The sequence below is a fragment of the Silurus aristotelis genome, assembly GCF_946808225.1.
Source record: "Silurus aristotelis genome assembly, chromosome: 6".
Classification (NCBI taxonomy): domain Eukaryota; kingdom Metazoa; phylum Chordata; class Actinopteri; order Siluriformes; family Siluridae; genus Silurus; species Silurus aristotelis.
The window spans coordinates 1,921,876-1,938,304 of NC_139579.1; the positions used below are offsets into that span (position 1 = coordinate 1,921,876).

At 45.0% G+C, this 16,429-nt stretch overlaps 3 protein-coding genes across 4 annotated transcripts in view; 1 reads left to right on the forward strand and 2 right to left on the reverse strand.

Moving 5' to 3' along the window:
- txn2 (thioredoxin 2) overlaps positions 1-16,429 on the reverse strand; it is a 149,989-nt gene that overhangs the window by 54,585 nt on the left and 78,975 nt on the right. The gene's annotated exons all lie outside the window — the stretch shown is intronic.
- zc3h7ba (zinc finger CCCH-type containing 7Ba) lies at positions 1,426-12,991 on the reverse strand. 2 transcript variants are annotated; one of them, XM_083545308.1, is made up of 23 exons: positions 12,803-12,991; positions 12,170-12,244; positions 11,378-11,414; positions 10,617-10,814; positions 8,918-9,076; positions 8,599-8,679; positions 8,479-8,523; positions 8,190-8,226; positions 7,923-8,110; positions 7,530-7,833; positions 6,892-6,968; positions 6,330-6,429; positions 6,037-6,198; positions 4,888-5,093; positions 4,671-4,771; positions 4,367-4,551; positions 4,166-4,221; positions 3,630-3,868; positions 3,432-3,537; positions 2,677-2,785; positions 2,440-2,573; positions 2,092-2,261; positions 1,426-1,642 (listed from the first exon to the last, which is right to left on the reverse strand). In XM_083545308.1, the coding sequence occupies exons 2-23, from the start codon at positions 12,226-12,228 to the stop codon at positions 1,462-1,464; spliced, it is 2,934 nt and encodes a 977-aa protein (XP_083401434.1). In that variant the 5' UTR covers positions 12,229-12,244; positions 12,803-12,991; the 3' UTR covers positions 1,426-1,461. The 2 variants fall into 2 exon arrangements, with proteins under 2 accessions (XP_083401434.1, XP_083401435.1); XM_083545309.1 differs by lacking the exon at positions 8,479-8,523.
- The window catches only part of rangap1a (RAN GTPase activating protein 1a), a 6,112-nt gene continuing 3,739 nt past the window's right edge, over positions 14,057-16,429 (forward strand). Inside the window, exons 1-5 of the mRNA XM_083545322.1 lie at positions 14,057-14,206; positions 14,661-14,789; positions 14,940-15,067; positions 15,997-16,056; positions 16,427-16,429. The exon at positions 16,427-16,429 is cut by the window's right edge and continues 177 nt beyond it. Coding sequence (XP_083401448.1) covers positions 14,672-14,789; positions 14,940-15,067; positions 15,997-16,056; positions 16,427-16,429 — 309 coding nt within the window. The 5' untranslated portion in view covers positions 14,057-14,206; positions 14,661-14,671. The remainder of the gene's footprint in view (positions 14,207-14,660; positions 14,790-14,939; positions 15,068-15,996; positions 16,057-16,426) is intronic.

Sequence of the window (16,429 nt, forward strand, 5' to 3'; positions counted from 1 at the left end):
GGCCTGGGCAATGTGGAAATCCTGACATCTGCTGCAAAAAAAGTGTGAACACCCTTTAAAAAGAAAAAGAAAAGAACGAAAAGAACAATTCCAGCCAAACTGCTGTATAGCTACAGGAGTCCATTTAATTTGAAGATGAGAAAATCGCAGAACCGCTCCATATTCAGACGCCCAGTGTGTATGTGTGTGTGTGTGTGTGTGTATGTGTGTGACTATTTCTCATGCCGTTCACTTCACTGGTACTCCTAGATTTTGGTTCTGCTCGGGTTAAAAGCGAGAGCTGGAGCTCTGAGAATAAACAGGTCCGGGACGGCGGAGATGAAACACATGATTGTCTCGTCTCCTCCTGAGAGCTGATGTTTATTTGGGTTTAGCGACGTCTGCTATGACTATCTTCTAGCTGAGGCCGTCTGAGACCTTCTGGAATTTCCTCAGCGCACACACACACACACACACAAACAAACCGTCACCAACTGATCCCACCTGACGCTAAACAGATACCACCAGACGGGAACAGATGCCAACAGATGCAAACTGACACTAAACGATGCCAACGGACGCCAAATGTCACCAACTGACACACAAACGGCAGAAGATTCACACAGGACTACACACTTTCGCACTTGTATCACTGAGTGAAGTTCGGAAGCTGGAGTCAGAGTACAGGGTCAGCAATGATGAGGGTTAAGGGCCTTGCTCAGGGGCCCCAAGAGTAGCAGCTTGGCGATAGTTGGGCTTGAAACATTGACCTTCTGAGCAGTAACCCAGAGGCTTAACCACTGAAGCTCAATGGTGTGTTTGTTTGTAAATTTTTTGTGTTTTGTAAAAGACTAGAAATACAAAGCAAGAAAAAAAAAAAGAAGGAATTTGGGTTTAGACTCATTGAATTGTCAGGATCATGTGGTGGTGGTGGTGGTTGTGGTGGTGATGGTGGTAATGGTGGTGAGGGGGATAAAACAAAACAAACCAGTATAACAGAATTGAACTCTTTCTCTGGCATCATCATCATCATCATCATCACCGCCGTTTCTGCTGATCTGAGTATCGTGCTGCATGGTAATAAGAGCGAGACGGATGTGTGGTTAGTTTGTATATCTGCTAGTTACTGCAAGTTCTAGTGAGCATCCTGGAGAACAGAACTGGACCCTAAACCTGGTCCTGGAGGTGTTACGTGTTGAAGCCGGGCAGCGTGTAGATGTGACGTGACGTGGCTTGCCTTGAAAAACACAAGTGGTCATGTCTTAATAAAAAGAAATGGATTGTAGGGTCCCTAATCTAAAGGGAGGCTCAAGAGGCACTCGGGTGTTAAACACAAATGGGATATTTCAGAACCAGAACCGGAACTGGGTCGAGACTCTGCAAGCATCTACCAGCAGGTTGAAATAATTTTTTTTTAATATATATATATAAATGAATGAATGGCACTTGAATGCAGAAGTGTGTGTGTGTGTGTGTGTTTTCTCAGTCCTGCAGGAGGAAGTTGTACTTCCCAAAGTCGTAGTCGTTCAGGGCGATGAGCTGCTCGGCTCGTGCCCTCTCCAACCTCCTGCGCAGGAAGTCCCGCCTCTTGCGCCACTCCTCGAGCTCCTCCTCACCGTGGGCATAGTCGCAGCTCACGCCCTCGGCACAGCCGCGCTCCAACCTGTCCAGACGGTTCACATTACACACGTCAACATCGAGCTACACTTCCAGGACGTGTCACGTTCTCACACACACACACACACACACACACACACACACACACACACACACACACACACACACACACACACACACACTAGAGATGGTAAGATTCAGCAATTCGCATCGCATACTTTTATTATTTTAATACTACGGAGACCCAAAGCGTCCTGACAGTCACATAGAATACCTTAGAATATCTTATATAAGATATAGAATATCTTACTTTAACGTATCTTATCGTTGGCTCTGCATCGAGATGCGACGCGTAACCAATCCACCTACTGCATGTTGTACATTTGGAGGTCTGGGGGGAAATCTCTCACACGCTCTCGGAAGAACGCCGAGCTCAGGATCGAACCCTGGAGCCGTATATGGAGGTGACATCACTACCTGCGATGAAGAGCGTACCTGGGGCAGATGGAGAAGTAGGGTCCGGGGAAGCGGTGTATCCAGGTGAGACTCTCCTCCTCTCCCGCTCCGCTCAGGACTCGCTCTTTATGTCTCTCAGACAAGATGTGCTGCTGCCACTGACGATCGCTGTTACTATGCTTCCCACACAGGCGGCAGTGTAAACCGTCCTTTTCCCACACACACACACACACACACACACACACACACACACTGTAAATACTGGCATTCCTCTGAATTCATGAGTAACATACACACTCTGTGGCCAAAAGTATTGGGACACCCATCCTTTCCACCCATACGTGGTTCTTCTCCAAACTTTTTTTTCTCTCGTCAACGTGAACTCACGTCAGCTTCTGCCAAGTCGGTCGGCATGGTGATCTGCTTCTCCTCTCCGAACTGGGACGCCCAAGAGCCGTCGGAGCGCTTGTTCTGATTGGTCGCCGTCCACCACGTGTCGTAGACCTGCTGCAGGTCCCGCACTGCAACACACACACACACACACACACACACACACGTTAGCTGGCTCCTAATTGGCCACTGAAACCAAGTGTGTAAGAGATTGAAAGAGGTGTGGAGCCTCACAGCCAGTGTTCTTCATGTAGGTCCACAGCTCCTTCTCCTCCAGGCTGTGAGCGAAAGAACAGTTCCCGATGTAGTGGCACTTCTTCTCCTTCAGCACGTGCACACAGATCTGCAACAAGGATAGAACGTTACAGAAAGGCGCTCGTACGACGTATTCTCGGATTGATAAAGTGTCTGTTGTTTGATTGGTGCACTTCTGAGTCCAGACTTCAGCCTGATTGGTTAAGGTGGCTCAGGAGGCGGGACATGACGGTCTACACCGGGGATCTCCAAATTAAGGCCCGTCCCTGGATCTATCGGCACAAATCCATACTGATAGTTTTTCCGCTGTCGTTACGAGAGCGGCCTCTAGAGGTGAAAGACAGCACGTGCCGTTTGTTTTTACACAGGAGGCCGCGTGCTGCACGGAGAGCGCTATATAATATTTTATATTTATAACGTATTAATTATATAATTATATTTATGAATTAATTCCTATTTATTTATTTGTTTTTTTATTTTACATGAGGTCTTTGTTCATTTTTTATTAATCCAGTATATATTTTAGCATTAGGAGAAATAATAAATACATTTATATCTTAGAATTTCTACATTTTGTGTTACAGAGCGAACCGACCCCCATTAAAGTAAGAAAAAATGATGTGGCCCTCAAGAAAAAAAAACTATAGGGGCCCCTAAACTACAAAGACTACACTAAGAACTAGAAGTCTATTTATCTTCTCTTTCATTATTGATATCAAACACAAGAGACTCACGTCATACTGCTGAGGGTACGTCTTGGCAAAGGGCAAAGGTCGCACGGCCACCCACTTCTCTCGGTCTAAAGACTTCACCAGAAGCACCCTTCGTTCTTTAATCCAGCTACAGAGAGACACCGAAAGTGTGTTAGATAGAGAGAGAGTGTGTGTGTGTGTGTGTGTGTGTGTGTGTGTGTGTGTGTGTACATGGTGAACCTGTGTCGTGCTTTAGCGCTGCAGTACTTGTGTGTTTTGTCCGCTTCGCTCGGAAGTCCGACGCTCCAGCACTGACCGCACACAAACTTCATTGTCAGACGCAGATCGTGACCTTTCACCCCCGACACGCCTCCCGCTCCCGATGACCGGTCAGGGCCCACCTTCCCGTTTGACTCCGCCCCCTTGATTTGCCCCTCCCCTTTAAATACAGTGCCATTGATCTGGGAAATATTTACTGGCTGAAAAAAAAAAGGGAGGAAAAAAGAATATAAGAATAAATGCGATAAACATTATAAATAAATAAAATGTAATAAATTATGTTAAGTTTTATTTGAAATAATTATTAAAAAAATTATATTTATTACAATTCTGACAATGGATTTTACGAGAATGATGAAATGATGCTCACGAATCAAACAATAAAAGTTAAAGGTGGATTTATGCAGAAATTCGAACTTGTGTGTGTGTGTGTGTGTGTGTGTGTGTGTGTGTGTGTGTGAGAAAACAGTGTATCTGCACTGTAAGTAAGAACTCACTCTCTGCTTGTGCCAGTGCTTCTTAGATTCTTGCACAATACCTTCATGAGTGGTGCCTACACACACACACACACACACACACACACACACACACACACACACACACACACAGAGAGACAGTTATGAAGCTCCTTTGCTGAATCATCTTAGGCCTGTGTGCTCTATGTACAAGTGTGTGTGTGTGTGTGTGTGTGTGTGTACCATGATCTTTCTGCAGGATCCAGCACTCGAGCTCTATGAGTGAATGAGCGAAGCTGCAGTTTTTGTCGCGCTGGCAGCCGTAACGCACCTCATGACGACACACGTCAAACTGCCGATGAGTGCTGAGGGGCCTGATCTTACTGTAACACACACTGCTGCTGCTCTTCACCACGTGCACCAAACACCTGACACACACACACATATACATTATATATATGTATGTGTAAGTGAGAGAGAAATAATGTTAGATAATAAATGATGATATTGGTATGATGGTCACATGACACCTCCCTGAGGAACACACTTGTTTCGGTCGAACTGATGGTGCGAGTCCACGTTAGAGCACAGGGACGGATTCTCCTTACAGCGCTTACTGATGGTCCTGGGTCTACCGTCAAAACAGGCCTACACACACACACACACACACACACCTGCTTATGTCCCTGTAAATTTTTTTGATTATAATAACACAATATAATGTGTGTGTGTGTGTGTGTGTGTGTGTGTGCACATGAGCGTACCTCACAGAGGAACATGAACATGCCCCCGTGTAGAGTCAGCAGTCGGATGACGCTCAGCGCTTGTCTCTGATTGAAGGAGAGCGGGTTGAAGAGCAGCTCCCGGGTCAGTAAGCCCCGCCTCTCCTGCGTCCACACATCAATCTCCTCCTGGCAGTACGCGAAGGTGCAGGCCTCTCCGTATTTACAGTCCTGCCACTCTAGAACCTCTATATACACACACACACACACACACACACACACACACACACACACACACACGAGATAAGATTCGCGTCGGTATAAAAGTATGCATCGGATACATGTATTGGGGGAAACAAACGATTGATTTATATATAATTATTAGTAGATGTTCTATACTTTTATTATTTAGAAAGTGACCAATAGAATATTTGCAATATTTGATATATAAATTGATTTCTCGTCGCTAAACTGCAACACTACGGAGACTGAGGCGTCCTGAGAGTCACATACAATACAGATTAACCTGGCAGAGGTAGAGCTGTAACTTCCTGCAGACACAACAGGAAAAGAAGTTTTATTTCATCTTTTTTTTGCACTATAAAAACGTGTGCGTGTGTGTGAAAGGGGCCGTGTGTTAGAAGTCTGAAGGTTCTTTAGTAAACTGATGATTTGCTGTCTGTCTGAGCCAAAGAAATAAAAGTCAACTTTCGGTATCATATTGAATTGCGGAGCATCTTATTATTTTCCACTGCATTGTATTGCAACGAATCGCTTTGTGTGGAATCGAATCAAAATCCTATCACACTGCATCGTAATTTTTAAGACTGGGAACTTTCCTTTTAGAATTAACAGGAATTGGTGGGAATAAACTGTAAATTTACTCAATTGCAGGTGCATCACTGAGGCCACGCCCCCTTATGTCCACTGCATTCCTTCTTAACATAACCCTGAATTTATAATTAATTACCATATATTTACATAAATTCCTGTTAAGATTCCAAATTACGCAGATGAACTTCCAATAGAAAGTTTCCGGGAAAGTTCCCGCCCCTTTTGCAACCCTAACTGTAATCCGGGTGAATGGTATCGTATTGGTCGCTGCTTCAGAGATGATCCCTGATAAACGCACAAAATCAGAAATGTATCAAATATGAATATTACGGTAAAAGTAGAAGACGGCGAGTTCACCTTTACAGAGCACATAAGGACCCTGGAAGTTGCTCCGAGCTGGGCGTGGCCGGACACGCCTCCAATGCGGGGTGACTCCGCCCCTTTTCCTGCACAGCAGGATGTCTTTCTTACAGCTGTGAGACAAATCAGGTCTGTACTCACAGTCCAGCACACCTGCACCTGAGACAGAGGACGAGAGACAACACACAGTGTCTCCTAGCCAACATAGAGGAAGAGGAAACAATAACGTGTGTGTGTGTGTGTGTGTGTGTGTGTGTGTGTGTGTGTGTGTGTGTGTGAGAGCAGGTTACCTGTACGTTTAAAGCAGACGGAACAGGCTTGAGTGAAGTCGTGTGTGTGTTCAAGAGGGTTTCTGGAGAGCTGGGATAAGGTGGATGCCACATGACCGTTCTTCTCGAGATCACACACACACACACACACACACACACACACACACACACACACACACACACACACACACACACACACACACACACACACACACACACTTTTATTCAGGATGTCCAGGTTCATAGAGAAGATATTAATAAGGACAGATGAGAAAAGAAGGGTATAAGAGAACGAGAGAGAGGAATGGAGAGAAGAGTGTGATCACAAGAGAAAGGAGGGAAATGATCAGGATTGAGAGAATGAAAGATAGAGAGAAAAGAGATTAAGAGAGAGATAAAGGGAAAGGGGCTGCCAAAGAAAGGACAGAAAGGTGAAGTGATGGTAGAAAGGCAAGGGAAATAAGATAAACCGAGAAATAGAAGGGAGAAACAGGGAGAAACAGGAGAGATTAAGAAATGATAAGGAAGGAATAAAGGGGAAAAGAAAGCTAAAAAGGAACGGAGGTTGGGAAAGACGACTCACCGTGTACACAGTGTTCACACAGTTTGAGGAGCTTCGGATCTTCACTGGAGGGAGAAAACTGGAAGAGACTTTACCACCTAGAGAGAAAAAGAGAGAGAGAGAGAGAGAGAGAGAGAGAGAGAGAGAGATTTATATATTTTATTTTATATCTTTCTTTCTGAGACTAAGTGATGGAGGCGTGGCCCGTGTGAGAGTCTGAGTGAAGAAGCCATGGCCTCTGAGTCTGCATAAAGGAGGCGTGGCTGCTGAGAGTCTGAGTGGAGGAGGCGTGGCCTGAGAGGCTGAGTAAAGGAGGCGTGGCCTCAGAGAGTCTGAGTGAAGAAGGCGTGGCCTCAGAGAGTCTGAGTGAAGGAGGCGTGGCCTCAGAGAGTCTGAGTGAAGGAGGCGTGGCCTCAGAGAGTCTGAGTGAAGGAGGCATGGCCTCAGAGAGTCTGAGTGAAGGAGGCGTGGCCTCAGAGAGTCTGAGTGAAGGAGGCGTGGCCTCAGAGAGTCTGAGTGAAGGAGGCGTGGCCTCAGAGAGTCTGAGTGAAGGAGGCGTGGCCTCTTTCCATGTGTCATTGCTAGAGCGCATGTGAGTGTGTGTGTGAGTGTGTGTGTGAGTGTGTGTGTGTGTGTGTACTGATAGTGAACACATTTACCAGGCAGCGTGAACTCTGAGAGTGAATCGAGCCCCTCTCCTCCCACCACTAGAGGGGCTCGCTGAGACACTGAGCCCTGAGATGAGCCCTGATAGAAGGAGTCGAGCGAATCCAGCGGTCGGACCGTCAGAGACGGGTCGTGACTCGTCTCACTGAACGAGTCCAGCGTGTTCAGATGAGTAACGGCCGAGGAAAAGAACGCAGGAGGAAGACACGGAGACGGGGCAGGGAGGAGAGGAGAGAACGACGGACCCAGACCCATCGCTGGGACATGAGTGGGGACGACGCTGCCTTTCGACGGAGTCTGACGGAGAACGAGAGAACGATGAAAGATGAAGAGAGACAGAAGAACAGAGGAGAGAAAAGAAAAAAAAACAGAGGATGGGAAGTCACCTGTGGGAGCTGTTCCTGCTTGGAGACGCAGTCCAGCAGGGTGTCCAGCTCGTCCCCCACCAGATCACAGTCCCCCAGCTGCTCAGACACGGGTACTGACAGACACACAGCTGAATCGTCTGTGGCGTCGCTCACAGGGACCGGAGCGGACAGGACGGAGGACGAGCTCACAGATACACCTGCTGATGCTGCGTAAGAAAGAGTTGAGGTCAGAGCATGAAGAAACACACAACCACCTGGACGAAGAGCGAAAGGATTCACACCCACCTGCGACATCACACAAGCCATCAATCCCATTCGAGATCTTTAAGAGAAGAGAGACGAGACGAGATTAACGAGACGTTCAGCAAGCTAATTAACGTTAGGGGTGTAGCGATACACAAAATTGTGACCATCGATATTTTTTCATCTAATGGGAACTCAGATTGTAACTCTGTTCCGCACGTGAAAAAGATGGCAGTCGGGTCACGTGTGCACGTGTGAACATTTTCGGTACGAATATGTGTAGCGTTACACCTCTAATTAATGATTAACATTAATCAAAAGAAATGCCCACCTGCTCCAGAGGGAGCATGTTTTCTCCGTTAGTCTCGCTTACGCCCTGTCGAAGAACAGGAACACGAATTACGTCATCGTAAGTCATGTCACGTCGCATCATGGTGGTAATGTTACTGACCTGCACACCAATGTAGGCTTTACGTGTCTTCAGGTCCAGTCTGTTTGCCAAATCCTGAGCCAGTTCCTTCACCCTCTCATCCTGATCAACACACACACACACACACACACACACACACACACACAGATCGTTCAAGGAGAAATTAATCAGATTTACACTGACCATAACACTACAGCTGAGCAAGAATGAAAACATTCCGCCTACGAGCTACACAATTATTAGCGCCCTTTGTAAAGGCCAACATCTTCAGCCACCCGGAAAAACTATCAGTATAGATTTATTACAGTGAAAATGACACCGCAGCGTGAGTGTGTTTTACCTGTGGTGATGTGATCAGGCAAGCCGTGCTGCACTCGTACGCCTCATTCAGTCGATCGAGCTCCTTCAGACACACGGCCTTCCTGTACAGAGCCCTGCCACTGCCCTTAGCCACGCCCAGAGCGCTGTCACAGTCCCTCACACTCGCCTCCAACTCCCCCTGACCGAGTCACGAGGAGCCGTCAGAGACACAACAAGCAACGGAAGCGACACTTTTATAGCATACAGCATGTCGAAATGATCGCATAAAGAAATAGCATTGAGCAAAAATATTTATTTTATAAATAAATACCCCCACTTTCCACATAATGAACTAGAGGTCAACCGATACCGATAGCTAGATTGGATCGTACTTGCCGATAACCGAATAAATCAACAGATTTTTTTTCAGTTTTTCAAATGGATATTGGATAAAAAAAAAATAAAAATAAAACACCAGACTCTACTACAAAAATAAAGAATAATGAAAGTGTGCTAAATGGGAAAAAAACAAAAACAAAAATGTAATTGTATAATTCATAAATACAAAATAGCGATCTCCGTGCAAACTCACATAACGGCAGCGCACCTTCTTAGCCGCTCTGGCAACTAACGCAACCCGGAAAAACTATCGGTATGGACTTTTACCAATAGTTCAATAGTTCAAAATGAAAACTATTATAGTGTTTAGAATTACAGTGTATAGCACGTGGTCGTTCTTTCCTTTTTTCATGCTTTTTTTTATGTTTTATTTATAGATCTGAGCATGTGGACTTCCTCTTCACTTAAAACCACAAGTTAACAGGTTTCAAATCCCCTTTTCTCTGGTTTCTGTAACTCGCTGCCTGCACTACAGAGTGATGAAGCACATCGGAGCGTTTTACAACGAAGAAGTTTCTACAAGAATCCAGCTGTTGATGTTCTCTTGCTCAACAGCTCTGGTTACACCAACACCAAAGCAGTAGACATCGACTCATCTTCATTTCAGCACATCTAAACTTTCTCCCATTCCTTCCTCACTCAACAACCTCCAGCAGACTGGCCTTAACGTCAGCAATGAACATCTTCTCTAATCCTAGTCAAGCGTCCCTGCTTATTATCTGCTATTTTTAAAAACGAAACTGGTCCAGAGTGTGCAAAAGAATTCTAGAAGTACCCTGAAACTTCTAGTGAGATCGTCTTCACAGTTCCAGTGCACAAAGGAAACCATAAACACAACAAAGGACACAAGGTCATTGTGCAGGCTAGCGAATCTGGAATGAGTGGGATGTTTCGGTGTTCTACTCCAGCGAGCGTTTAAAGGTCACTAGATAACTCGGGGCCGATGTGTTTGCATTCCTCCAGCTGAGAAGAAGGAGACGGAGATGTGGGGGGGGGGTTTCGTATCTGAGCGAGACCAAGAGTGAAGCAGTTCAAGCAGTTTTGTGGGGTTGGAGCCCATCTTTGTGCTCTTTTTTAAAAAATGAAATAAAACCCATCTCATTCCACATGTCAGCATTTCCTGTTATAACGAGCTCCACTCTTCTGGGAAGATGTTCCACTAGATATTTGTGGAGATTTGTGTGAGATTTCATTCAGCCACAGTGGTGTTAGTGGAGTCTGGGGTGTATATTAGTTGAAACGAGCATCTAATCTGTTATTATTCACACGTCTACAAGCGTCTAGACTCCAGTCTGGTTCTGTGCGGATCAGGTGGGTAAAAAAAAAAAACAGCAGCTCACCATGTTGTGTTGCGCCGCGGCTCTGTTCACGTAAAGGCTCTCGAGCAGCGCCGCAGGAACGGTCACTCCTTCTCCCTGAGCGTATCTCGCCACACTCACGCCCTCGCTGAAGTGTCCCCGAGCCAGCGTCCAGTCTCCTTCTCGGAACGCCGCGTTACCTTCATCCAACAGGTTACACACCAGCTGCATGAGGAAACCCTGAGAGGAGCCGAATATAATATTATATCATACAACCTGCTTCATTATAACGCATTATAACACCTTCTAGGACTCGTTTTCTAGAATCGTTATCATCAAACGAAAGGAGAGGAAACACAATCGCCCCCGCGACGTTCCGCCGCTGACTCATGTATAGAAAACACAGGAAGTCCGTCTGAGTCATAAACAACATCAGCACCGTGAAATCCGGATGCTCATTCTAAGTTTTTTCCGTCGAATATAGAATAAAGCTTGTGGTGGAATTGGAACTCACACCCTTCTGCTCTTTATTAATCATTGATCTGGATGTGAGACGAGGACAGCGCAGCTTCATCCGGCTACAGCGAGCGAGTTAATAATCAACCTGCTGATAAACAGCAGGAGTCGAGCAAACTCGCAGGGAAATAAACACCGAATCAGACGGAGACAAACACACTACAAACACGTCGTGTTGTGATACGGTGAGGGGGCGGAGCTTCCTGTCAAAGTGACCTAACCGGTAATTCTCAGCGATATGTTTTTTTTTACGATCGTCCAGTGTTTTTAGAAGAAGAAAACCGAACCTCATATCCGTCTGGGTCGGGGTACGGCAGTGAGGACCTGGGAGGGAAAAAAACAAACAAATCACAGAAAAATGAGAGAATGTAAATAATCGTAATGTTTTAATAAATGGTAACATTTAACAAATACAAAGAATTTGTAAAATTTGATATTTTTGTTAGGAAGCGACACTTCAGCAGTCGAACATTAAGCTACGGGAGCTCGTCTGTTGGATCGAAAACACACCGAGACGCTCCGACCCGGTCGTCTAGACGTCACAATTTGGCCTTTTTTTTCAAAATCTATCGTATCTTTACGCTCGCCCATTTTCCCTGCTTCTAACACTTTGAGGACAAAATGTTCACTTGCTGCCTAATAAATACACACACACACACACACACACACACACCTAGAACTCTGGTGCTGAGAAGGTGGTACACTGATACATATAGAAGACCAGCTGTTATTAGGGGCGGAGCTACTTTCTGGCCCAGAAAAAAAAAAAGATAAATGGATGCTTTAATGTATATTAATAATAATAATAATAAGAAGAAGAAGAAGAAGAAGAAGAAGAAGAAGAAGAAGAATAAATTGTATGTCTACTTTTTTTTGTCTCCATCGTAGTTGCATATTTTAATCTCTTATTGTTTCATTCGTTTTTTTGAGCCTAAACAGAGACTCTACGGCATGCGACCTTCATCTGGTGTTTCTTATCTGTTAAACCTGGCAGGGTGGTGGTGTGTGTGTGTGTGTGTGTGTGTGTGTGTGTGTGTGTGTGTGTGGAGGGGGAGTTGATTTAAAGCTGGTTTTCTTACTGAATAAAAGCCAGAGCTTTCTGGATCTCCTCCTTGCGATTCTGTCGGTCCTGGTTCATTTCGTTTCATGAGGTCCTGGAAGAAAAAAAAAGAAACAAACAAACCCTGAGATGATGTGAAAATGAAACCTAAGAGACCTAGGGGGAGAGAGAGAGAGAGAGAGAGAGAGAGAGAAGAGGAGGAGGAGGTTCCTCTGATGGTTCTTCTTTCAGAAACCAAAAAGAAAATCCATCAGGGTTTAATGAAGTGAGCAGTGAAAGGTTTAGAGGGATCAGTTCCTCAGGTCTGGTGAAGAAGAACTCGTAATAATAATCATGATCATCATGTGAACACCAGGAGACTGAAGTTATTTCCTCTCCGGAAGAAGGAGGATTTCAACACACACACACACACACACACACACAGACAGACACACAGACACAGACACAGACACACACACACACACACACACACACACACACACACACACACACGCCAAAGTATCTTTGAAAAAGCGAAAGAAGTAAACACCACTTATGTAATAAATAAATAACTCGTTACACACACGCGCATGCGCTGTAAATAAGAACTAAAGGAAAGCAGGAGAACTAGCTGGGAGATGAAACTCACACACAGGTCGCACTTTTAACTTACCTGCAGCTATAAATATGTACAGTGTGCGTGTGTGTGTGTGTGTGTGTGTGAGAGTAAAGTGAACACATAGATCTCTGTATGTCTGTATGAAGATCTCACACTTTATTCTCTTAGTGATCTCTCACTGCGCGCTAACTACACGGAACATGTGATGACTCCCTCACCGTCCGGCCTGCACCGCGCGGTCCTACACGCCGCCGGTTTACAGAAAGTCTAGTGCGCATGCGCTTCTTATTGAACTTTTTCCCTAAAGTATGTACTGATAGATAGATAGATAGATAGATAGATAGATAGATAGATAGATAGATAGATAGATAGATAGATAGATAGATAGATAGATAGATAGATAGATAGATAGATAGATAGATAGATCTATCCTGTAGACCATACCAGATAGATAAATATAAACAGTTTGTTTGGTCATGAGCTGACATGCATGCAAACTAAATACAAATATAAAAATGATGAAAATCTTTGACTTTGCTTTAATTGTTGTATATAATATTTATGTCATTTACGTGAAATACTCGCCAATGGCAGTTTTAACTGCTTCCCAAAGCAGCTCTACAGAATGAAATCAATTTACGTTTATGTATTAATCAGTAGTTTATTCTTTATACGTTTATCTCATATAAATGAGACAGTGATGACAGTGGTGTTGAGAGAAATACTCATAGGTGATGGTATGAGGAAAAAACTTTTGAGAGGAACTAAAGTCAAAAGGGAACCCCATCCTGATCCTCATCACCGGATCTTTACTCACTGCAGTTTCATTATTGATATTAATTACAGTCCAATTTCACCTTCTACAGTAACCTCATGGATCTTTATTCTGACTGCACCTCTGGTCTTCTCACCTGACCTACACCAGTACCTGACTTTACTAACACCACTGTGACTGAATGAAGTCTCCACAGAATCTCCACAAAATCTAGTGGAACGTCTTCCCAGAAGAGTGGAGGATATTATGCGAGCAAATGGGGACCTAATGTGGAATGGGGATTTTTAAGTACATACACATCATATATTTTTCATACAGAATATGTAAGTCAGGTTATAACCAGGTAGCAGCAGGTTCCTAAGCAACGCAGGGAGCTCAGTGGTTAAGGCTCTGGGTTACTGATCAGAAAGCCGGGGGTTCAGGCCCCGGTATCACCAAGTTACCACTTTTGGGGCCCTTGTGCAAGGCCCTTCACTCTTTGGGCTCTGGGGGCTGCTGTATCATGTATGTGCGCCCCTTAATTAAAAAAAACTACAACCCCGTCAAACGCCGCGCGCCGCTTCCATGCGCCATTACGTCATCCGAGCGCGCCGGACGACTCCGCCGGTGTGTGTCCCATGCGCGCGTGTTGTTGTTTCCCTGCGTGTAGACACCCGATAAACCGGATTTACAGAGTTCTGCAGGTAAATAGAACGGCACGCGGGGACCCCTCTTACCCCTGACCCTCAGATTAAACCCCCCGGCTTTAGTGTGTCTGATCGGGTTGTAAAGTAGCGCGCGCGCGCGGGGAAGGGGGTATCCGTTCTTTTCGCGCGCTTGTTGGCTAATTCATTTCGCATCCCGATGACTTATTATTATTATAATTTTTTTATTATTGCAATTATAAATGCGACAAATAGATTTTTTGTATTTTAGAAATGCAAGTTGCTGATTAAATATATCTGGTACCGCAAAAAGTGAGAGGTTTTTATAATGACGCTACTGTTGTGGCTTGTAATTCACTTCCGGGAAGGTACTGTGCGCATGCGCACTGGCCTCCACTCGTGAGGTTACCAGGCTCTCAAGGGAACGCTCATTAAAAGGATAACCACAGACTGTGTGTGTGTGTGTGTGTGTGTGTGTGTGTGTGTGTGGTAGGTGAGGAGGAGATGGCGTCAGACATAGTGGCCCAGCTGGCCGACTCTCTGGCTCGGACTCAGGTGGGAGAAGGAGAAAGAGAGCTGAGCTATAAGGGACAGGGTCTTAAGCTGGACAATGCTGAGTCAGGTGAGGACAACGAAGACGCTCGCTACCTGCAGAATGAACTGTTTCACTCGTGTTGTTTGCTTGCAAAATGTACATAAATAGACGCATCCGAATGTTTGTCAACTCTTGTCATGTTTCTTGTCTCACCGCTTGGCCCTCTGTGGTGTTCAGTGGAGAAGATCGTGAAGGCGATTCGGGAGTTCGAGGGTCTACGCGCTCTGCGTTTGGAGGGAAACACGGTTGGAGTGAAGGCGGCACAGGCCATCGCTAAGGCGCTGGAGGACAAGAGAGATTTTCAGGTGCTGACAATAGCACACCTTCTGGCAACATCTCACACATCTCACACTGTCTCATTATGTCCCATAACGTCTCACACTGTTTCATAATGCCCCATAACATCTCAAACTATCTCATAATGTCCCATAACATCTCACACTGTCTCATAATGTCCCATAACATCTCACACTGTCTCATAATGTCCCATAACATCTCACACTGTCTCATAATCTCCCACACATCGCACACTGTCTCATAATGTCCCATAACATCCCACACTGTCTCATAATGTCCCATAACATCCCACACTGTCTCATAATGTCCCATAACATCTCACACTGTCTCATAATGTCCCATAACATCTCACACTGTCTCATAATGTCCCATAACATCTCACACTGTCTCATAATGTCCCATAACATCTCACACTGTCTCATAATGTCCCATAATATCTTACACTGTCTCATAATCTCCCACACATCTCACACTGTCTCATAATGTCCCATAACATCGCACACTGTCTCATAATGTCCCAGAACATCTTACAGTGTCTCATAATCTCCCACACATCTCACACTCTCATAATGTTCCACTCGTCTCATATTGTCTCACACATCTCATAATGTCTCACACTGTCTCATATTGTCCCACACATCTCATAATGTCTCACACTGTCTCATATTGTCCCACACATCTCACACTGTCTCATAATGTCCCACACATCTCACACTGTCTTATAATGTCCCATAACATCTCACACTGTCTCATAATGTTCCCACACATCTCACACTGTCTCATAATGTCCCACACATCTCACACTGTCTTATAATGTCCCATAACATCTCACACTGTCTCATAATGTTCCCACACATCTCACACTGTCTCATAATGTCCCACACATCTCACACTGTCTTACTAATTAGAGAATATACTATATGTCTGTTTATTGCAGTACTGTTACTGGAGTGATATGTTCACTGGTCGCCTGCGTTCAGAAATTCCTCCTGCTCTGGTAAGACCTTCTGCAGCAAAACACACACACACACACACACACACACACACACACCAAGACAAAAGTCAAGTGCACATATGGAAGCATGTAGATGTTTTGGAAAGTGTTTAAGAATCAAATATGGGTGGAATCAATGTGATGTATTTTTGAAATCAGTCTTACATTTCGGTTAATTTGGGATCCTGGTCCAGAATAACTTACACTGAACTAATTTATACACCTGAGCAGGTAAGGGGTTAGGGGCCTTGCTCGAGGGCCCAGCATTGCAGCTTGGTGGTGTTGGGATTTGAACTCAGGACTTTCTAATAAGAAGTGTAGCATCTTTTTTGCCAAGCTACAGAGAAACGTGACCCCCTCTGTCTGTGTCCAGAAA